Genomic DNA, 23,121 nt, shown 5'->3' on the forward strand with positions numbered 1-23,121 from the left:
CTTCCCAGGCACTGAGAAGTCCCCAAAGAGATCAAGGTAGTCACCCCAGATATGAAAGACCATGTCTGTCTACAGAAGGAGCTTCATGGCATTGGCATGAAATGAAACTCCTTCTCCCTATCAGTGCCTGCTATGTACACACCAGCCATCATAGACAGAAGGAGCAGGCAGATATATTGTACAGGCGGTGTGTACCTCTTTTTAGTGTAGCGCCAAGATCCACATGGCTCTGAACATTTTGAGATACAGAATCTGTCTAGTGTGACCATGATAGGAACTCTGCTGAATGAACTTCTGCACATGTTCAAGTTAGGGCTGATCCCTGCAGCAGACCTTTGGAAGACCTGAGATAGAGGCTTGCAGAAGCAGAGCATCACTGTGCCATCTAAAACCAAACCTGGCAGATGGGCCAGCAGAGATGCTTCTGAAGAAGGAAGCAAGCATTCATGATGTCATCTGTCACAAGGAAGAAAGCTCTAAGCTATTCCACATACCAACCCACAGTCAGGGACCACTAGAGACTCTCAGCATCCTGTTTCCTTGGCTCCACCAGTTTATAGTAGCGTCAAACCTGATCGTTCTTGCCAACTATGCATTGTACTAAGTGACACCCTTGAGCCTAGTAATAGTAGCTCCCATCTTTGAAAGCAGATTGAGGAAGTCCATAAATGCCCGAACAAAAGAAAAACAGATATTTATTTGGGAACACACACTTTGAAGGTAAATAGTCACCGCACTCTTCTGCACTTGAGGAAGCAGGATTCTGTTATGCAGGATGCTCAAAACATCACCCAAGAGAGGACAAGTGGCCCCTCCTCTTCTTTATAAAGGATCACATCCACATACCGATGCCATGCCCTAAGACTCAGAAACTGTTGGCTGAAATGAATTCCCACTACATATCTCTGTGTGCCTTAGCTCATCCTCAGCCAACATCTTGATGACATGCAAAAGGGTTGCATAATATCCTATCTTTCTTGAGTTCAAAATCCAATTTCTAGTTTTGATTCATTCTGAGAGAAGAGCACATTTCTATGCTCCTAATGTAGGTTCTAAACGCCATCTTGATGGACATAAAGAAAGCAACATCTGGCACAAACATCATTGAAAACAGAATATTCAAAGAATGACAGGTTTAACTTAATAGACATGTATAAACCACTGTAAATAACATTTGGGGAACTGCCCCTTGCAATCACATTTATAACCTTGCTAGACAGAATAAATATGATCCAAAAAGACAATTGCACCCTGCCTCTTCCTTCAGCTATCAGACTATTGAGATAATGGATAACAGAATTTGGAAATTTCCCAGAAATCCTGTGAGGGATAGAGACAGGCCTCATTTATATAAGTTTTAGCATTATACTTCTATTATTGTATTGTTAGTTATTGTTTTCCATCCTTTTCTATAGGCAATTTATAAATTCAGTGTTAACATATGCACTGATACACACTAAACCATGTGGTAGATACAGGGTTTAATATAATCCATGGTTTCACACAATCAGTTGGCACTTAAACAAGGAGGGACTACACTAACAGCTATTCCATCTGCAAGAAAAATGAGATTTTATTCTGTTATGCATATTGAGTCATTAGCCCTATTTCAACAGTTATATTGGGTAAAGAACTCAATTTGGATGAAGGTAATATCTTGCTTTTGGTATTTTTATTTATAAATAGGTAGTTTCACTGAATTGTAAATATATATACTCCTATTGCCTGTTCAATTTTATCTCTTACCCACATTATGACAGATGGATTTCTCAAAAATCTGACATACTACAGTGCTGTTGCCCTGTTGCTAATTCCAAACAGCTGAAAGAGCTCAAGGAAACCTGTGGCTCTGCAGCCAGTTTAGCAAAGCCCTTTGCCACAAATAGTATTGAATGTAGTCCAGAGAACTGACCTAATTATTTCATAGGCTAATAAATACAGAGGTGCAGTTCTGTCTCTGCTAATGTGCCAGAAACTAAGAAGGAAGCATAGCAACAGGGCACAATATTTGATTCATCTTAATGCCTGACTAAGGCTGTGGAATATGATCAGACATTGCTGCTTGGAAAACAATGCATTTTTTTTTTTCGCGAGAGAAAGACCACAATGCAAGATTAGTTGGATTGCCATTATTCCAAACAGAGGGCTATGTGTACTCCAGCCAGCCACTTATTTCAAGGTTTTAACAACGACAGCATATGAAATATGAAATATGCCTCCTACGTGCCTTCAGACATCTCAGACATTTTCACCCATGTGACTGAATCGTGAACAATGCATCTTCAGACAGAAACTCCACTTTCCAATGCTCTAGTTGCTTCACCTTCAACTAAGTGTCTCCTTCCATCGCATGCCTGGTGCTAAGAACCGTGCACCATCCTTAGACATCAGTTTCCTGCTTCTCAGCCGTCTCCTGAGCAGCTGCTGTGGATTGCACTGAACTCTTGATTTTAGAAGATCTTGCCATTTGTTACTTCCTGGAAAGAAATAGAACAGGAGAGACGGAAGCAGCCACACATAAGCTGTATACGCCTAGCCAGAGCTCTTGCTAGCATCTCGCACGAGCCAGCCCAACAGATGGGAAAGATTCTTTTATCTCCACAGCATTATTATAAAGCACATTCATGAAGTGTAACCTGTCTTTCTGTCTCGAAACCACTTTCACCCATTATGCATTGTTTAACCTTGAGTCTTCAGAATTCTCTGGCTCTAAAAAATTAATAAATTCGATTCCTCTGGAGTTCTCTATTCCTTACTGAAAATGAAAATTATATATACATATATAAATACATATATACATATATAAATACCTTTTATATATAGTAAATATATTAAAGTAAGTGAATTTAAATATATAAGTTTCAAATCTTCCTCTTCCAATGGATTTCAGTTAAATAACAGACATTAAATGTAAAGGATGTGAATCAAGCACATAATTATTCTTTTTTCTCTGTTGCACTAAGAATTCTTATTTATACCCAAGCTCTCCATTATTCAGCTCAGAATTGTGAGCTGTGTTAATTAGAAACTTATATAAAGATGTTCATTTTTTCTTTCCCCATACAACAATCGTTTTAGCTCAGAACCTATTAGGTGAGTGGAAAAGGCTATTTACAGCCGCTGGAAAAACATCTATAAAATCTAGAATAGTGGAGGCTGGACAGATGTCTCAGTGGTTAAGAAAACTTGCTGGTCTTGCAGAGGACCTGGGTTCTGTGCCCAGTCCCACACCAGAAAGTTCACAAACACCTCTAACTCCAGCTCCAGGGGGTCTGATTCCTTCTTCTGACCTCCATAGACACCTGTATACATGTGCCATGTATACACACACATACACACACACCAATAATTTTTTAATCTGAAAAGAGAGATTAGTATCAAAAAAGAATCAATTGATAGAGGAAGCCTTTGGGGGAAAACCCAATTCAGTACCATTAAAGGACCATTGCTCAATTAGCAGAAAACATTTCCAAGAACATATGAAATCTCGTAACCATAAGAAAACAATCTTGGAAACCAGTTCAAGCATGGCACTTTTGTGTCCTTCAACAATGGACTAGACAAGAAACATGGACACTATGATTTGTACGACACATGAAAAAAAACTAAATAAAAGTCATTTGAAATATACCAGATAAAAAATAAAAGTCATTTGAAAACATACCAAAATGGGGTGGCATATGCTTAATTCCAGCAGAGGCAGGTGGGCAGATGGATCTGAGTTCTAGGACAGCCAGAGCAACCCTGTCTCAAGACAAATAAACAAAACAAAATAAAAGAAAACATGTATTAGAGGAACATACCCCAAATAAAATGTGAAATAAGCAGGCACAGTAAAAAGGACATGAGGATAAAGTGTGAGTTCAATAGTGCTCCAAGAAATGAGTTCAAACAGTGGGCTAGGATTTACAACTATTCTTCAGATTGACAAACATGGGAACAGGCAGTATCGTGAGAGGTGGGGATTCTTTCAGGTGTGTGGCTATAAAATGACTACAGCTGGATTATTTGGCACTTTTAATTTATTTACCTGTGTGCCTAATTGTGGAATACTGTGTGAGTGTGTGTGTGTGTGTGTGTGTGTGCATGTGTGTGTGCATGTGTGTGTGTGTGTGTGTGTGAGTGAGTGTATGTATGGTGTGGTCCAAAGTGTCTTTTAGAATCCTGTGGATCCATGGATTTTGAGTATAGCTGTTGTTTACTGAAACTCTGAAAGTAGACTTTCAGGAGAGCCACCCCCCAACCCAACCAAATCAAACAGAACCAAACAATCCTTAATAGACTGCTCAGCTAGCTCACTGATGTACTTAAAATGACAAGAAAAGGACAATGAATTTTCTAACGAAACAAAACCAAAAACCTTCCAGGGTGTGAGCTAATTGTTTTTGAAAACAGGATCTGATGTAGCCCAGGCTAGCCTAGAATTCACTGTGTATGGAAAGATGACTTCAGAACTCTAGGTCTTCTTTCCTCTGTCTCCGTGTGTGGGGATTACAAGCACATGCTGGGACACCTGACCTATGAAAGGGACTGTTAAGTAGAAAAGTTACAAATGTATCACACTTTAGAAACCTGTGATGGATCCCGCTGAGAAAGCTATCCTCAGCTATCATGATGTTAACACAAATGCCATTAACCTGAGGGGAGTGACTACTTTATCCTTTCCTCTGTATCTTCCTCAATCGAGCAGTCTTGATGTTCTTAGTAGAAATGATTGTTCCTTTTAAGATCAAGTAGCTTGGGTGTGACAGAGACACGCAGTGCTATTAAGGTAGGAAGTCCTGGTTCTAGACTAAGATTTGTATGTACAAATCTGAGTTAAAGTATAAACATGTTTTCATCACTAAACACAGGAGTAGTTATTATAGCAAACTCTTGAGAAACTATGGACATTAAATGCATTAATGTATAATTGTTAAAAGTCAGGAAACAAACACAGCGATAAAGTGCTTGGCTTGTTACTCTTAACATCTGGAACTTTGACCATGGGTTGGAGTGGCAGCCATGTTAACAATTCTTTTCATATTTGATTACAAATACGGTTGTAAATTATTACTTTCCCAGCCATTCAGCACTTGAACAGGTGTTTCTAATGTTCCCATGATTGCAACCTGGTGATGAGTGAATTTGTTTGTTTAGTCCTCTAATGTAGAGACCAATTGAATATCTGTTCCATGTTTTTTAACAATGTGTTCTGGCTGTACTTTTTAATGTCTCCACTTGGGGGTAGTGTTTCATTACACAGTGGAACACTTCTCCACTTAAATGCTGTATTTGTCAATTTAGTCTTGGAAGTGCTTGTGCTATTTTATTTTTAAAGAAGCATGAAAGGAAAGGGGAAGTAATATAGTTATAATTTAATTAAAATGTAAAATTAATTAAGAGTCACCAAAACTCTTGCCTGTCTCAAAATTTTGATTATTTTTAACTAGTTTTCTGTCATTTGAATAATTGCATGAAAACGAGCAATTAATAGATTTCAGATTTTGAAGACTCATCCCCCTTTCCATGTCTTGAGGGTAATGTAACCCTGTTTATTACTTGTGTCTTTATGAAGCGTTTTGATTTTCAGCAAGAGGGCAATATTACTCAATTAGGAAAATATCCCTGTATAAATATAGGAAAACTCATTTTTATAAAGAAGCCAAAAAGAGAAAAGGACTGAAAGCACATTTATTGGGGCTTTTTTATTGTGGCTAAGTGTCTTTTCCTCTGTCCTCCCTCTGTCTCCTTAGTCACCTCACTTCCATTAAACGGGATGCTTGTCTCCAGGAAAAGCAAACAAAATACCCTCTAATCAATACTGAAAAACTTAGTTGTAGTATGTAACCTCTCACCATTTAATTAGTAATTTTTTAGGTTTACACTCAAAATTATGTGGTAGCCCTACAAAAATGACCCACTTACAATGCAGTCTTCACCCCAAATACTTACCCTGGTCATCCTAATGTTGTTATTAACTATTTGGTAATGTCACATTGTGTACCCTGATCACACTCATTTCCCAGTGCTCCCAAGTCTCCCCCTCCATGACTTCCCCTCTCAGAGGGAGGAGGAAGAGGTAATGGGGGTGGGTGGGTGGGGTACTGTTTAATTAGTGTTGCCCATATAACTTACTGGAGCATGGTCAAACTCTCAGTGGCCCTTAAAGAAAATTGAGTCCTTCTCCACCCTGCCCCTGCCAGCAGTCATCAACTCCAAATATTTTTGTTTTCCTTTTCTTTCTTTCTTTCTTTCTTTCTTTTTTTTTTTTTGAGACAGGGTTTCTCTATGTAGCTCTGTAGACCAGGCTGGCCTTGAACTCACAGAGATCTGCCTGCCTCTGCCTCCAGAGTGCTGGAATTAAAGGCGTGTGCCACCACCGCCTGGCTCCAAGTATTTTTCTGAAATTCCGTTTTTCTAAGTTACTTGGCATTGACGTGTATGTTTCATTAATGTTTGCATGTTACTTTTGAATTACTGTCATCTGTCCGTAGAACTGGCTTGCTTTGGCTGACCTGTTTTCTTGTTTTTGCATCGCAGTGATTGACCTAGGAGGAGACTTCAAGGGAGTTGGTAAAGGCTCCTCAGCCGTGGATAAGTTTGTGGAAGAGATAAGACGGAGAGGCGGGAAAGCAGTGGCCAATTACAGGTGTAGACTATCCCAGTAACGGTGTGTGACAGGTGTAGACTATCCCAGTAACGGTGTGTGACAGGTGTAGACTATCCCAGTAACGGTGTGTGACAGGTGTAGACTATCCCAGTAACGGTGTGTGACAGGTGTAGACTATCCCAGTAACGGTGTGTGACAGGTGTAGACTATCCCAGTAACGGTGTGTGACAGGTGTAGACTATCCCAGTAACGGTGTGTGACAGGTGTAGACTATCCCAGTAACGGTGTGTGACAGGTGTGGATTGTCAGCTTTCCTTCCACTGATGAAATTGCTCACACTAGTCATCTCTGAGACACAACTCAGTGTTACACTGCAACTGTGAAATTAGATTTTACCTGTGTCTATCAAGCCTTTTGAGAACATGCTTTATATCTTATGTGAGAAGTTTCTTAAGTTTTGATGTAGGTCATTTCATTAACTGTTCTTACTGGCTTGTTTAAACTACAGATCTGACTGATCTCCACAGCATTCTTTTCAGAGTCCCACAGTGCCCTGTGCTGAGTGGTGGACAGCCCTGTGCTGTCTCAACTGCTACGTTCTGTTGTGTTCAAGCAAAAACTCAAGTGTTAAATTAGATACCAGTGTGACACAAAACTCCCTGCACGTGCAGCTTTCCTGTTCTGATTTGCTGTTCTAGTGGTGTTGGAGAGGACTTTGTAGAATAGATTTGCTTCTCAGGCTTGTGGCTCCTGACTTCTCTGGAACCAGGTTGTAGTAGCTTGACTTCATTTTGACAGCTTACAGGGAAGAAAGTAGGATTTGATCCATAGTATCTGAGGGAGTAATGAGATGCTAATGAGATGCTAATAAGATGCTTACTGCCCCCCATAGGTTGATTTAGGAAAAAATGTTTCAACTTTTCCTTTGAATTTTAGAGCCTTAAAACAGAGATGAGAACTCAGATTCCTTCCTTTTGCAGTTCTCATTTGTGTGGTCTGGATCAGTCAAGACAGCAGCCCCTCCAGGTTTTCTAAGTACTGAAGCTTTTCAGGGAATTAGAAGCTCAACAGCTATTGGAAGGGCTGGGTGGACGAGGCTCAGGAAGCTGCCAAAGACCACTAGAGGTGGTGCAGCCTTCAGGCTCGCCTGGATGAGTCCTCAGTCTTACCGGGAACTGCGTTTACAGTTGTCTAGACAGTGAACACTGGTGACCAAAAATCTGAACACCAAGAGCTCCACAGCCTAAAACCTGTTGAGTGCTAACATGATGTCAGCTGTAGAATGTTTCACAACTGACCTCACCTGACAGGGTGTAGTCACTTTTGAATAGGCCCAGTAGAGATTGTATGTGAACTTACCTTCCGGTGTGAGTGTACAGTGAATACACAGGACACATGAATAAATGTTTTGTGTAGAGTTGGGTTATAGCCTCAAGATAGGTCAGTGTGTATAGGCAAATCCTCCAAAATCTGAGAAAAAATGCTTGTGGTTTCCAGCATTTTATTTTGAAAAGTGGCTGCATATATAAGCCATTTTACACACACACATACACACACACACACACACACACACACACACACACACAGTGTTTTGTTGTATAGTTCAGCTTGGCCTGAGACTTGAGATACTCTTCCCCCCAAATTATGTGATTACCAGGGTGTGCTATAGCACCTGGCCTCAACCTGTATCTCTCACCAAGGACTCTATGGATGCCATAGAGAGGAGCGACAGTATTTCCTGGGTCCTCTGAAAGAGAATGCCATTATCCCTGGTCTCCGAGGAAGGAACTGATGGATTTCCAGAGGCAGTGGTGATGGAAAGTGACAGCAGGCAGAGTCCTGCCTTTGCAGTTACACCAGCTGAATATGCAAACCCATGATGTTTGCATTACTTTTTGTGTTTAATATTTCAAAGCTGGGTTTTTATTGAGATACCATGCAGTTGTATAATGTATATGCTTTTACAAATTAAATGTGTACCTCATTTCTCCCAAGTTTTCATTTGCCATTAAGGTGAAATGCCTGTGTAGTTATGTAAAGTTAAATATAAATTCAGTTAAACTAAGTATTTGCCTGCTATACTGGCCACACTTTTGAACACTCAGTAGCCACATATATTTATTGGTTGCTGTATTGTGCAATGGTGGATATAGGGCATTTTCAACTTCATAGGAAGTTTACAAATTTAATTAACATTCGACTACTTCATACCCCTTCCCTTTTCCATAAGCAGTTTCATTGGACAGTGTTGCTGTGGTTAGTTCTTGCCAAAATTTGTTATTCATTCCAGTCTACCCTTGTTGTACATTCGGGACTCTATGTTGATTGCTATGTGCCTGTTTTGATTTCAATTCTGTTTGGTGGTAGTATCGCTCTGAGCCACAGGAAGTGATTTGTGGGCAATGATTGACATTTTGTCCTCATTGCTCTTGTCAGATTCGGTTGAAGCAGGAGAGAAGCTTGTGAAGACAGCCCTGGATGCTTTCGGCAGAATAGGTGATGTTTTCTTGCATTCATGGTTCCTTTAAGTTCCATTTCTATTACAGCGGTAAAAACCACCAGGAAAAGCAACTTATGGGAGAAAAGGACTTATTTTGACTTGCAAATCTAGGCTATAGTCTGTCATTGTGGGGAAGTCATGACAGAAATGAAATACTAGTCACATTATCAGCAATCTGCAGCAGGGGCATGCATGTGTGCTTTATCGGTGATCTGCAGCAGGGGCATGCATGTGTGCTTTATCAGTGATCTGCAGCAGGGCCATGCATGTGGCTTTATCGGTGATCTGCAGCAGGGGCATGCATGTGTGCTTTATCAGTGATCTGCAGCAGGGGCATGCATGAGTGCTTTATCAGTGATCTGCAGCAGGGGCATGCATGTGTGCTTTATCGGTGATCTGCAGCAGGGGCATGCATGTGTGCTTTATCAGTGATCTGCAGCAGGGGCATGCATGTGTGCTATATCAGTGATCTGCAGCAGGGGCAGGCATGTGTGCTTTATCAGTGATCTGCAGCAGGTCATGCATGTGTGCTTTATCAGTGATCTGCAGCAGGGGCATGCATGTGTGCTTTATCAGTGATCTGCAGCAGGGGCATGCATGTGTGCTTTATCAGTGATCTGCAGCAGGGGAATGCATGTGTGCTTTATCAGTGATCTGCAGCAGGGCCATGCATGTGTGCTTTATCAGTGATCTGTAGTAGGGGCATGCATGTGTGCTTTATCAGTGATCTGCAGTAGGGGTATGCATGTGTGCTTTATCAGTGATCTGCAGCAGGGGCAGGCATGTGTGCTTTATCAGTGATCTGCAGTAGGGGCATGCATGTGTGCTTTATCAGTGATCTGCAGTAGGGCCATGCATGTGTGCTTTATCGGTGATCTGCAGCAGGGGCATGCATGTGTGCTTTATCAGTGATCTGCAGCAGGGGCATGCATGTGTGCTTTATCAGTGATCTGCAGCAGGGGCATGCATGTGTGCTTTATCAGTGATCTGCAGCAGGGGCATGCATGTGTGCTTTATCAGTGATCTGCAGCAGGTCATGCATGTGTGCTTTATCAGTGATCTGCAGCAGGGGCATGCATGTGTGCTTTATCAGTGATCTGCAGCAGGGGCATGCATGTGTGCTTTATCAGTGATCTGCAGCAGGGGCATGCATGTGTGCTTTATCAGTGATCTGCAGCAGGGGCAGGCATGTGTGCTTTATCAGTGATCTGTAGTAGGGGCATGCATGTGTGCTTTATCAGTGATCTGCAGTAGGGGTATGCATGTGTGCTTTATCAGTGATCTGCAGCAGGGGCAGGCATGTGTGCTTTATCAGTGATCTGCAGTAGGGGCATGCATGTGTGCTTTATCAGTGATCTGCAGTAGGGCCATGCATGTGTGCTTTATCAGTGATCTGCAGCAGGGGCATGCATGTGTGCTTTATCAGTGATCTGCAGCAGGGGCATGCATGTGTGCTTTATCAGTGATCTGCAGTAGGGCCATGCATGTGTGCTTTATCGGTGATCTGCAGCAGGGGCATGCATGTGTGCTTTATCAGTGATCTGCAGCAGGGGCATGCATGTGTGCTTTATCAGTGATCTGCAGCAGGGGCATGCATGTGTGCTATATCAGTGATCTGCAGCAGGGGCAGGCATGTGTGCTTTATCAGTGATCTGCAGCAGGTCATGCATGTGTGCTTTATCAGTGATCTGCAGCAGGGGCATGCATGTGTGCTTTATCAGTGATCTGCAGCAGGGGCATGCATGTGTGCTTTATCAGTGATCTGCAGCAGGGGCATGCATGTGTGCTTTATCAGTGATCTGCAGCAGGGCCATGCATGTGTGCTTTATCAGTGATCTGTAGTAGGGACATGCATGTGTGATTTATCAGTGATCTGCAGTAGGGGTATGCATGTGTGCTTTATCAGTGATCTGCAGCAGGGGCAGGCATGTGTGCTTTATCAGTGATCTGCAGTAGGGGCATGCATGTGTGCTTTATCAGTGATCTGCAGCAGGGGCATGCATGTGTGCTTTATCAGTGATCTGCAGCAGGGGCATGCATGTGTGCTTTATCAGTGATCTGCAGCAGGGCCATGCATGTGTGCTTTATCAGTGATCTGCAGCAGGGGCATGCATGTGTGCTTTATCAGTGATCTGCAGCAGGGCCATGCATGTGTGCTTTATCAGTGATCTGCAGCAGGGCCATGCATGTGTGCTTTATCAGTGATCTGTAGTAGGGGCATGCATGTGTGCTTTATCAGTGATCTGCAGTAGGGGTATGCATGTGTGCTTTATCAGTGATCTGCAGCAGGGGCAGGCATGTGTGCTTTATCAGTGATCTGCAGTAGGGCCATGCATGTGTGCTTTATCAGTGATCTGCAGCAGGGCCATGCATGTGTGCTTTATCAGCGATCTGCAGCAGGGGCATGCATGTGTGCTTGCTACTTGCATGCCTGTGCTCAGCTCCATTTCCCGTTCTCACACAGTGTAGAACACCCTGCCTAAGGAATGGTGCCACCTGTAGTGGCCTACATCTTCACGTATCAATTAGCTTTATTAAGATAATCCTCCACAGACATGCACATAGGCAAACTCAATATAGACAATCCTTCAGTGAGACTTTCTTCCAAGTGATTATAGGTTGGTTTAACAATAAAAGCTAACTATGACATGGCCTTAATGAAGCACTTTCTAATTTCCTAATATATTTTTGAGTTGACATTTGTTTAGTAAATGAATCTCTTGCTATTTAAATTTTTGGGTTTGTTTTATAATTCAAATATTTTATTTAACCTGTTTTACTTTATATTAGACTTGAGGTGATAATCTTAATAACATTCATATATGTGTATGTATATATATATCTTTAAAATTTTTTGCACCATAAATGATTAAAAATATTGTGAGCATAAGCTCTTTTCCCTTTTTAATTATAATTCAATTAAGTCTTTAATACATTTCTGAGATAAGTCAGTATTTTGGCAATAATGAACCTGGTGCATTCTTTTTAATAATTATGCTCATGTAGGTTTAAATGATCTGATGTCTTATAAATTTAGAAGAAGTATATGTGTCATAGTTAGGATTTCTATTGCTGTGATGAAACACCATGACCAAAAAGCAAGTTGGGGAGGAAAGGGTCAATTTGTCAGGACAGGAAGTCAAACATGACAGGAACCTGGAGGCAGGAACTGATGCAGAGGCATGGAGGGGTGCTGCTTCCTGGCTTGCTCCTCATAGATTACTTAGCTTGCTTTCTTGTAGAACCCAGGACCAATGGGCTGGGTACTCCCTCATCAATCATTAAGAAAATGCCTTATAGGCTTTCCTATAGCCAGATTTTAGGAGGCATTTTCTTAATTGGAGCTCCCTTACCTCAGATGACTTTAGCCCGTGTCAAGTTGACATAAAAGTACCCAGCTCAAAAGGCTCTTCCTTTTAGAAGTATACTCTTGGTCCTTCCTTTCTACATACTCCTCCTTCCTTCTACTAAAATGAATGGCTTGCCAGAGGGAACAAAACTGTCTGGACAGCTCGGCTTTTTGTCTTACACACTTCACACTTCTTGTTCTAGTTTAGTGCTATCTGACAGGGACAGAAACCACAGAGTGTGAAAGCAGAGGATGGGGACAGCCACAGGATTCCAGTGGTTGAAACTTTAAAAGCTTTACTTTCTTTGTACAGTGAGATTATGAAGACTGATCAAATAGGCAACTGGTTTCTGACTTCACTGGTCTTCTTCCTCTTCTTCTTCCTCTTTCTCCTCCTCCTCCTCATCCCCCTCCTCCCCCTCCTCCTTCCCTTCCTCCTCCTCTTTTTATTTTATTTAAATTAGAAACAAGCTTGCTTGACATGTCAATTCTAGCTCTTTCAACCTCCCCTCTTCCTCCCCCAACCCCTCCAACTCCACCAACTCCCCATCCCATCCCCTCTCTGCTCCCCAGGGAGAGTGAGACCCTCCATGGGGAATCTTCAAAGTCTGTCATATTATCCCTGGCAGGGCCTAGGCCCTCCCCTATGTGTTCAGGATGAGAGGGCATCCCTCCATGTGGAATTGGCTCCCAAAGTTCCTTTGTTTGCCAGGGCTAAATACTGGTCTACTATCCAAGGCCCCATAGATTGCTGAAGCCTCCTCACTGACACCCACATTCAGGGGGTCTGGGTCAGTCCCATGCTTGTGTCTCAGTCACCAGCCTGGGGTCCAAGGGCTCCCCCTTTTTCAAGTCAGCTGCCTCTGTGGGTTTTACCAGCCTGGTCTTGACTCCTTTGCTCATCACTCTTCCCTCTATGCAACTGGTGTCCAGCAGTTCACTTCAGTGTTTAGCTGTGGGTATCTGCCACTGCTTCCAACAGTCACTGAATGAAGGCTCTAGGATGACTTATTGGGGAAAGGCATTTAAGGTTTAGCCTCTCCACTATTGGTTAGTTTTCCAGCTGGTGTCATCCTTGTACATCTCTGAAAATCTCCCTAGTGCCAGATCTCTTCTCAAACCTACAGTGGCTCCTTGACTCAACTTTCCTGCTACCCCATGTCCTCCTCTCCTCTTCTCTTCTCCCACTCTCTTTCTCCAAGCTTGCTCTCCTCTCCTCTCACTCCATGTTCCCAATCCACTCAGGAGATTCCATCCCATTCCCATTCTCTTGGGTGTACCATGTATATCTCTATTAAGGTCCTCCCTGTTTCCCAGACTCTTTGACAGTGGGGTTGTAGGCTGGCAATCCCCTGCTCCATGTCTAAAACCCATGTATGAGTGAGTATATACCATGTTTGTCTTTTTGTGACTGGGTTACCTCACTCAGGATGGTTTCTTCTAGTGCCATACATTTGCCTGCGAATTTCAAGATTCTTTTTTGATTATGTATATATTGTCTGCCTGCATGTATCCATGCAGGCCAGAAGAGGGCACCAGATCTCATTGCAGATGGTTGTGAGCTATCATGTGGTTGCTGAGAATTGAACTTGGGTCCTCTGGGAGAGTAATCAGTGCTCTTCACCTCTGAGCCATCTCTCCAGCCCCCCTTCTTCTTTTTTTGTTTTGGATTTTTGTTTTTTGAGACAAGGTCTCATGTAGTACAGGCTCCTTTCAAACTTGCTGTGTGGCTGAGACTGGCTTTCACCTCTTGAATGTCCTGCCTTCACTTCTCAAGTGATTGGATTACAGGCCTGAATCCTGGTGCTTGCTTTCATGGCTTCTTGAATTTTTGATCTTTTGACCGTTGAGGAGCAAGGAGAGAACTGTTAACTTCCTGAGTGAATTTTGAAATTAAGTAAAAGATGGTTTATAGTTGATTCTGAGTCCTCAGAACACAAGGGTGTAGTTAGCTCTGTGAGCTACAAGGAGTTTTGTAGAAGCAAGGAAATTTAAATATTTACACCTGACAGGAAGATAAGGCATGGTGATTGTGTTTTTTGTAAGTTATTTGCTATTATGCTATAGATACAAAGTTTTGTTTTGACAGCATTCTTGTTGTATTTAGTTTTTCTGGGGGCTTTTAAAAACAGTTTTTAAAATAGATGTGAATTTTAAACAAGTGCAAATTAATATGTTTGCTTTCATTTATGTAACTTGGATCTTTTTTATATCATAGATGTTGTGGTCAACAATGCTGGGTGAGTTTTTTTATTTTCATTTTCAATAAAGTATACACCATTGTGTTTGTCACTATATATTTTCCTTTCCATGTTGACCATACGTATTGTCAATATTTTAGAATCCTGAGGGACCGTTCCTTCTCCAGGATAAGTGATGAAGACTGGGGTAAGCTGTTCTTCATGCTTCTGTGGAGTGTAACTGTCCATTTTGTCTTTTAATATTAATGCATTTATATAGTTAAGGAAATACCTCCTATTTCTTGTTAATATAAATAAACTTAGACTACTGACAATGATTTATATAGTTAGAAGTACCATATTTTTAAACATTTGTTAAAAAATAGTTCAGCCATTTGCAGAAGTTACTGAAAACAATTTTGTTTCTTGTAATGTTTCTCTTTTTCTCTCCCCAAGAGGTTTTCAGGTTGTTTCTTTTTTTAAGCAGTATTAACTATTTTTAATAGCTTTACCATGTTTTGTCTGGCTGTGTCCCCTCTGCACCTCCCACCACCATGAGTAGAGAGCAGGATTTGGAAGAGCCTGCACATATATATCTGAAGTTTCTAATAAGTAGAAAATATTTTTCGTTTTCCTTTCCTGTGTTGCAGAGGTTGAGTTTGTACAATGATGAAATCATGTTTGTGGTTTACTTTTCTTCTGTTCCCGTTTGGTTCTCATCAGCCATCACGAGTGAACAAACCAGTGACTGAGACAATGGCAGGCATAGCAGCTGAGCTGGGACAATCACATCCTTGCTAAGAGTTCATCTCTGGCCTTAGAACTTTTGGAAGAGGCATGGTGTCCTTGCAACCCAGAATTAAGCAAAGGAGAACTTTTAGTTCCCCTTTCCTTGGGAAGCTGAGAGAGAGAGAGAAGACTGGCTGGCAAGTGGGGCTTTTCCACCTAGCAGAAGGGATTCCACCCTATTTAGACCCCAGCCCATCACCCCCTTTTCTAGTCTTGGTTTTGCATTTACTGTCCCTTTCATCTAATATTTGTATTTAAATTTTGGGGGTTTCCAGAGTGAAACCAAATAGTTAAGAATGGTCAAAATGAGACAGCACTCAATCTAGAGTTGTTTCTCTAAAATTTCCCAAGTGGTCTATTCATGGAATTGAAGTCTTTGAAGGTAGACCCCTCTAACTCATTTGAAAATCTTGGCAAAAATAGAGATAGTAGTGAGTATCTTCTAAATATTCCCCAATGATGAGCAGTATGGTCTATATGTTTGGTTATTTTGAGTACAAGTTATATATGTAAAATTCATGGATATTGTTATTTAGATATTTGCTTTTAATGCATGTATATTAGCTTGTGAATTTCTGTCAGGTGGACAGGCATAGACATTTATATGCCAGAGACAATGCTGTGATATCACCCGCAGAAATGCCCCCTGCCTCCTGTGAGATAGGACCTCTCTTCTGTCTGGAGCTCATTAATTAGGCTAGACTTGCTGATTAGGCAGTTCCAGGGCCACCTCACCTTATCAGCACTGGGATTGCACACATTTACCACCAGACCCAACTTTTCCATACGGCTTCTGGGACTCCAGCTCAGGTAAAGCTTATGTGACAAGCCCTTTCACAGCTGAACTAAATTCCTACATGTGCTTATTGAAGGGAGGGTGACCGGAATTTGCTTTGGGTACGTTTGTGTTGCCTGGTACACATTCAAGCAGAGATATAAAAGACCGACTGAGGCATCTCCCTGCCCTCTCAGGTTATATTATTAAATTCTTATTTGAGTGGGCATTAATTAAGTATATCATTATGTTTAGATATATGTAAGGATTACAATAATTTTATAAATTGTAGGAAAAGCTCATAGTTATGGGTATGAATTGTTGATTGGTAGCATAATTGTAATGAAAGCCAGAGTGATTACTTGGGTATGACAATAGGTGGTTATGAATACAGGTTATAAAATGATATGTTGTGTAAGTTTGTATAAGTATATGTTTGTATAAGTTTATTCTAAAACATACCTAACATTTGACAAAATATATTATAAAAATAATTTGTGTTTTAGATATTATTCAGAGAATTCATTTGTGGGGCTCCTTCCAAGTGACTCGAGCAGCAAGGGATCATATGAAGAAACAGAAATATGGAAGGTAGAGTTGCCTGAAGTCCCCCGAGAGGATTGAAGATGTTTGCACCAAGTGCTCTTAAACAATGCTTGGTACTGGGTCAAGTACTCTTACACATGTTCAGGCCTCTAAGTGTCATTTAGTGCATGCTTACTGGGTTCGTATTTTCCTTTTTTTTAAATTTATTTTTCAGTTTAAATTTAGATAAGAAACAAGGTGGCTTCACAAGTCAGTTCCAGGTCCCTCTCCCTTTCCCTCCCCTCCTCCCGTGCCCTCACCCCAAGTCCTCCATTATCCCCTCATTTCCCCAGGGAGGGTGAGGCCCTCCATGGGGGTGTCCATAGTCTGTCATTTCATACAGGGCAGGGCCTAGACCCTCCCCCAAGAGTTCAGGGTGAGAGTGCACCTCACATTGTTGGATGGCAGTCCAAAGTCCGTGTGTATACTCGGGATGAGTACTAATCTACTGCCCAAGGCTCAATAGATTACCTTGGCCTCCTCACTGACACCCCCATTCAGGGGGCCTTGATCAGTCCCATGCTGGATTATCAGGCATCAGTCTGGGATTCAAGAGTTAACACTTGTTTCAGGCAGTGGTGGCACATGCCTTTAATTCCAGCACTCTGGAGGCAGAGGCAGGTGGATCTGGGTGAGTTCCAGGCTGGGCTGGACCAATAGCCTCCAAAACAATACAGAGAAACCCTGTCTCAGTAAAAACCAAAAAGAAAAAAAGAGTTAACCCTTGTCGTGTCAGCTGTTTCTGGTGTTAAACCAACCCAGTCTTAATCCTTCCTCTCTGTTACTGGCTGTCTTGAGTTTCAGCTCAGTGCTTAGCCATGGGAGTGTGCCTCTTCTTCCATCAGCCACTGAATGAAGTTTCTGTTTCCCAGACTCTCTGGCCATGGGACTGTAGGCTGGCACTCCCCAGATCTATGTCTAAAATTCATATATGAGAGAGTACATGCCATGTTTCTCTTTTTGTGACAGGGTTACCTCGCTCAGGATGGTTTCCTCTATTGTCATCCATTTGCCTGCAAATCTCAGGATTCCATTGTTTTTTTCTGCTGAATAGTACTCCATTGTGTAAATGTACCACATTTTCTCTATCCACTCTTCAGTTGAGGGACATCTAGGTTGCTTCCAAGTTGTGGCTATTACAAATAATGCTGCTATGAACATAGTGGAACAGACATCCTTGTTGTATGAATGGGCATCTTTTGGATATATGCCTAAGAGTGGAGTTGCTGGGTCTTGTGTTAGGTTTATTCCCATTGTTCTGAGGAATCTCCCAAAGGATTTCCAAAGTGGCTGAACAAGTTGGCACTCCCACCAGCAATGGAGGAGTGTTCGCCTTTCACCACATCCTCTCCAGCATAAATTGTCATTGGTGTTTTTGATTTTAGCCATTCTGACAGGAGTGACATGGCATCTCAGTGTTGTTTTGATTTGCATTTCCCAGATGGCTAAGGATGTTGAGCACTTTCTCAAGTGCCTCTCAGCCATTTTAGACTCCTCTATTGAAAATTCTGTTTAGTTCGGCAGCCCACTTTTTAATTGGATCCTTTGGTGTTTTGGAGACTTGCTTCTTGAGTTCTTTGTAAATTTTGGAGATCAACACTTTGTATGATGTGGGGTTAGTGTACATTTTTCCTATTCTGTGGGTTGCCTTTTTGTCTTGATGACTGTGTCCTTTGCCTAGAAAAGCTTCTCAGTTTCAGGAGGTCCCATTTAATAATTGTTGATCTCACTGTCTGTGGTAGTGGTGTTATGTTCAGGAAGCTTTCTCCTGTACCAATTCGGTCAAGGATACCACCCACTTACTCTTCTAAGAGGTTCAGTGTGGCTGGATTTATGTTGAGGTCTTTGATCCATTTGGACTTAAGTTTTGTGCATGGTGATAAACATGGATCATCTGCATTCTTCTACATGCCAGCCTCCAATTATGCCAGCACAATTTGTTCAAGATGCTTTCCTTATTCCATTGTATATTTTAGCTTCTTTGTCAAAGATCAGATGTTCATACATGTGCGTTAATATCAGGGTTTTCCATTTGATTCCATTGGTCTACCTGTCTATTTTTGTGCCAATACCAACCTGTTTTCAGGACTATAGCTCTATGATAGAGCTTGAAGTCAGGGATGGTGATGCCTCCGGATATTGCCTTGTTGAAGAGGCTAGGTTTGGCTATCCTGGTTCTTTTGTTTTTCCATATAAAGTTGATTATTGTTCTTTCAAGGTCAGTGAAGTATTGTGCTGAGATTTTAATGGGGATTGCATTGAATCTGTAGATTGCTTTTGGCAGGATTGCCATTTTTACTATGTTGATCCTACCTATCCAAGAGCATGGTAGATCTTTCCATTTTCTGAGGGCTTCTATAATTTCTTTCTTTAAAGTTTCAAAGTTCTTGCAATACAGGTCTTTCACTATTTGTTTAGCATTACCCCAAGGTATTTTATGTTGTTTGTGGCAATTGCAAAGGGTGATGTTTCTCTGATTTCTTTTTCAGGCCTTTTATCATCTGTATATATTAGGGCTACTGATTTTCTTGAGTTGATCTTGTAGCCTGCCACTTTGCTGAAAGTGCTAATCAGCTGTAAGAGTTCCCTGGTAGAGTTCTTTGGGTCATTTATGTAAACTATCATATCATCTGCAAACAGTGAATGTTTGTCCTCTTCTTTCCCAATTTGTATCCCCTTGATCACCTTTTGTTGTCCTATGGCAATGGCTAGAACTTCAAGTTTAATGTTGAAAAGCTATGGAGAGAGTGGACAGCCTTGTTTTGTTCCTGATTTTAGAGGAATTGTATTGAGTTTCTGACCATTTAATTTGATGTTGGCTGTTGGTTTAATGTATATATCTTTTATTATGTTAAAGTATGTTCCTGTTATCCCAGATCTTTCCAAGAACTTTTTCATGAAGGGGTGTTGGATTTTTCAAAGGCCTTTTCAGCATCTAGTGAGATGATCATGTGATTTTTGTTTTTCAGCTTGTTTATATGGTGGATTATTTTGATGGATTTTTGTATGTTGAACCATCCCTGCATCCCTGGGATAAAACCTACTTGATCGTGGTGAATGATTGTTTTGATGTGTTTGTGGATCTGATTTGCCAGTATTTTATTGAGTATTTTTGCATCAATATTCATGAGGGATATTGGTCTGAAGTTCTCTTTCTTAGTTGTGTCTTTGTGTGGCTTATGGATCAAGCCTCATAGAAAGAGTTTGGCAAAGACCCTTCTGCTTCTATTGCATGGAATACTTTGAGAAGTATTGGTATAAGCGATTCTTTGAATTTCTGGTAGAATTCTGCACTGAGGCCTTCTGGACCTGGGCTTTTTTTGGTTGGGAGGCTTTTGATTACTGCTTCTATATCCACAGGTGTTATAGGTCTATCTAAATTGCTTATCTGTTCTTGATTTAATTTTGGCAAGTGACAGCTATCCAGGAAGTTGTCCATCTCCTTTAAATTTTTGAATTTGTGGATTATAGGTTTTCAAAGTATGACCTGAGGATTCTCTGCATTTCCTCAGAGTCCATTGTTATGTGCCCCTTTTCATTTCTTATTTTGTTAATTTGCATGTTAACTCTCTGCTTTTTGGTAAGTTTGGACAAAGGTTTGTCTAACTCGTTGATTTTCTCAAAGAACCAACTCTTCCTTGCATTGATTCTTTGTATTGTTTTCGTAAGTTCTACTTTATTGATTTCAGCCCTCACTTTGATTATTTCCTGGTGTCTCATCCTCCTGGGGGAGTTTGCTCCTTTGTGTTCTAGAGCTTTCAGCTGTGCAGTTAATTCTCTAGTATAACTATTCCCCAGTTTCTTCATGTGGGCACTTAGTGCTATGAACTTCCCCCGTAGCACTGCTTTCAAAGTGTCCCATAGGTTTGGGTATGTTGTGTCTTCCTTTTCATTGAATTCTAGGAAGTCTTTAATTTCTTTTTATTTCTTCTTTGATGCGGGTATGGTGCAGCTGTGCATTATTCAATTTCCATGAGTTTGTAGGTTTCCTGCAATTTGTGTTGTTGTTGAATTCTAATTTTAAAGCATGGTGGTCTGATAAGATGCATGGAGTTATTCCAGTTATTTTGAAACTGCTGAGGTTGACAACAGCCAAGTATGTGGTCGATTTTTGAGAAGGTTCCATATGATGGTGAGAAGAGGGTATATTCTTTTTTATGTGGATGAAATGTTCTATAGATGTCTGTTAATCCCAGGTGGGTCATTCCTTCTATTAGCCCCTTTGCTTCTTTGTTGAGTTTCTGTCTGTTATTCCTGGCTAGTGGTGAGAGTGGTGTGTTGAAATCTCCCACTATAAGTTACTCTCAGGTAATGTCTGTCTTTGAGGATGAGGTGTGTTTCTTGTATGCAGCAAAAGGATGGGTTCTTGTTTTCTCTATCTATAGTGATTGAGAGCTTTGCTGTGTGATAGTAGTCTGGGCTGGCATCCATGGTCTCTTAGTGTTGGTAGAGTATCTATCCAGGGCCTTCTGGTTTTCAGAGTTTCCATGGAAAGTCAGGTGTAATTCTGATGGGTGTGCCTTTATATGTTACTTTTCCTTTTTCTTTAGCTGCTCTTAATATTCTTTCTTTATTGTGTATATTTGGGGTCTTGATTATTATGTGGCGATGTGACTTTTTTTGTGATCCACTATATTTGGTGTTCTGTAAGCTTCTTGTACCTTCCTTGGCATGTCTTTCTTAAGGTTGGGAAATTATTCTTCTGTGATTTTGTTGAAAATGTTTTCTGCCCCTTTGAGGTGGTTTTCTTCTCCTTCTTCTATACTTATTATTCTTAGGTTTGGTCTTTTCATGGTGTCCCATATTTCCTGGATGTTTTCTGTTAAGGACTTTTTGTGCTTAAGATTTTCTTTGGTTGAGACTGTGGTCAGGTGTGGTTGTGCTTGGGATGGTTAGGAACCTCTGAGAAGAGAAAGATTCTGAGCACTGGTTCCTAGGTCCCCCTCTAACATACAACCTTATAGAGTCCATGGAGCTTACGAGAAGGGGTGATGAGCTCCAGGACATGAGTGAGCCTTTGCTTCTTCTGCAGAACACTGACCAATGACACTCATGGTGGCTCTCACAGCGATAGTCCCCATTTGAGTTTTCTAAGAAGAAAGGAACACGGTTGCCCACATTGTGGATCAGAGGATGGACCTCCATGTGCTGTCTGTCACTGTCTGGTGGAGAGGAGGGCTCACAGCAATACCAGGAAGAAATTCAGTATCAAGAAAAGTAAGCTGATTCTTTCCCCTGGAAAGGTGACTCATCCGCCTGTCCCTGAGTGATAACGCCAAATGAGATGCGGAACCATGGTGGATGCAGCTCTGTGGAGAGCTGGGACGTGCTGTTTCAAGGTTCCTGAATACACCGCTTGGAGAAGAGTTCCAGAGTCCCGTCTTCCTTGCTGGTAGAGGAGGTTGCTGCAACTGGTGGCCATACAGGGAACAGCTGAGGACTCAGAACTTCTTGTGGTCAGGGCAGTGCACTGGTAAGTCCCCAGGTAAGAGGGGGATCCGAGTAAAGAGCGTGAAAATAACCACAACAAACGTGGGGTAAAGGGACCGCGACAAGAGCGGGATAAAAAAGGGACTGAGACAAGAGCAGTTGGTTTGCTCTTCTCTGTAGGTAAAGAGAGAGCGGGACAAATGGTTCTTGGAGCAGCAAACCAAAAGTACAAACATTATTAGTTTGGCTAGCAGGGAACTGAAAGGAAAAGCTTAAAAGAAACATTGTTAGTTTGGCTATGGGCGCTTCTCAGTCACACCCAATTTTTTGGCTCTGAATGAGCTGCTTCGTTCTAAGAATTTTAGAATTTTGGAAGGTAGGGAGAGATCTTGATTTTGCATGGGACCGTGGAACAATAGGGAAAATACACAGAAAGTCTGGATACTGTATGCTATTGTGTTTTTCAGTTTTTTGATTGTTCAGGAAGGAACAACTGCTAAAGTACACTTGATGATAAATGGTGCTGAATTAATTCAAATGCTCAGAGGTGATGTTAGGCCCGTCTGGAGACTAGTAAAGAGTTGCCTTGAGGATCAGAAGTGTAGTGAGGCAGTTAAAAACAGGAGAAATGCTTTAGAACAACTGCAAGAGGAGAGATCAGAGCAGGCAAACAGTGAAAAGGGAGGAAAACAGAAAAGAAAGATGTACCCAGCTCTAGAAGATCTAGAAGACTCAGAGTCTACAGACTCCGAGGAGGATGAGGAGGATGAGGAGGATGATGAGGTACTCCAAGCTCTTATAAAACAATTAGAGACGACCAAGATCAGAAAAAAGGAAAAGAAAAGGGAAAGCCTTTTTAATTGAATTTGCCAATGAGCAAGTTGCCGCTAATCAGGCTGCAGGAAATCAACATTGGCATAG

The 23,121-nt window shown here is 41.5% G+C and overlaps 1 protein-coding gene across 1 annotated transcript; it reads left to right on the forward strand.

The window, feature by feature from the left end:
* Positions 1-8,994: 8,994 nt before the first annotated feature.
* LOC121138110 (peroxisomal multifunctional enzyme type 2-like) lies at positions 8,995-22,238 on the forward strand. The gene is made up of 5 exons (XM_040740923.1): positions 8,995-9,088; positions 14,660-14,681; positions 14,783-14,829; positions 16,692-16,776; positions 22,014-22,238. Exons 1-5 carry the CDS (start codon positions 8,995-8,997, stop codon positions 22,015-22,017), a joined length of 252 nt encoding a protein of 83 aa, XP_040596857.1. The 3' UTR covers positions 22,018-22,238.
* The last annotated feature ends 883 nt before the right edge of the window (positions 22,239-23,121 follow it).

The sequence above is a fragment of the Mesocricetus auratus genome, unplaced genomic scaffold (assembly GCF_017639785.1).
Source record: "Mesocricetus auratus isolate SY011 unplaced genomic scaffold, BCM_Maur_2.0 contig_10572_pilon_obj, whole genome shotgun sequence".
NCBI classification, from domain to species: Eukaryota; Metazoa; Chordata; class Mammalia; order Rodentia; family Cricetidae; genus Mesocricetus; species Mesocricetus auratus.

Coding starts and splice junctions, on each gene's coding strand:
- LOC121138110 (XM_040740923.1), top strand. CDS start 8,995: ATGATTGACATTTTGTCCTCATTGCTCTTGTCAGATTCGGTTGAAGCA. Junction 14,682..14,782: donor GTTGTGGTCAACAATGCTGG/GTGAGTTTTTTT, acceptor TCAATATTTTAG/AATCCTGAGGGACCGTTCCT. Junction 14,830..16,691: donor GATAAGTGATGAAGACTGGG/GTAAGCTGTTCT, acceptor TTTGTGTTTTAG/ATATTATTCAGAGAATTCAT.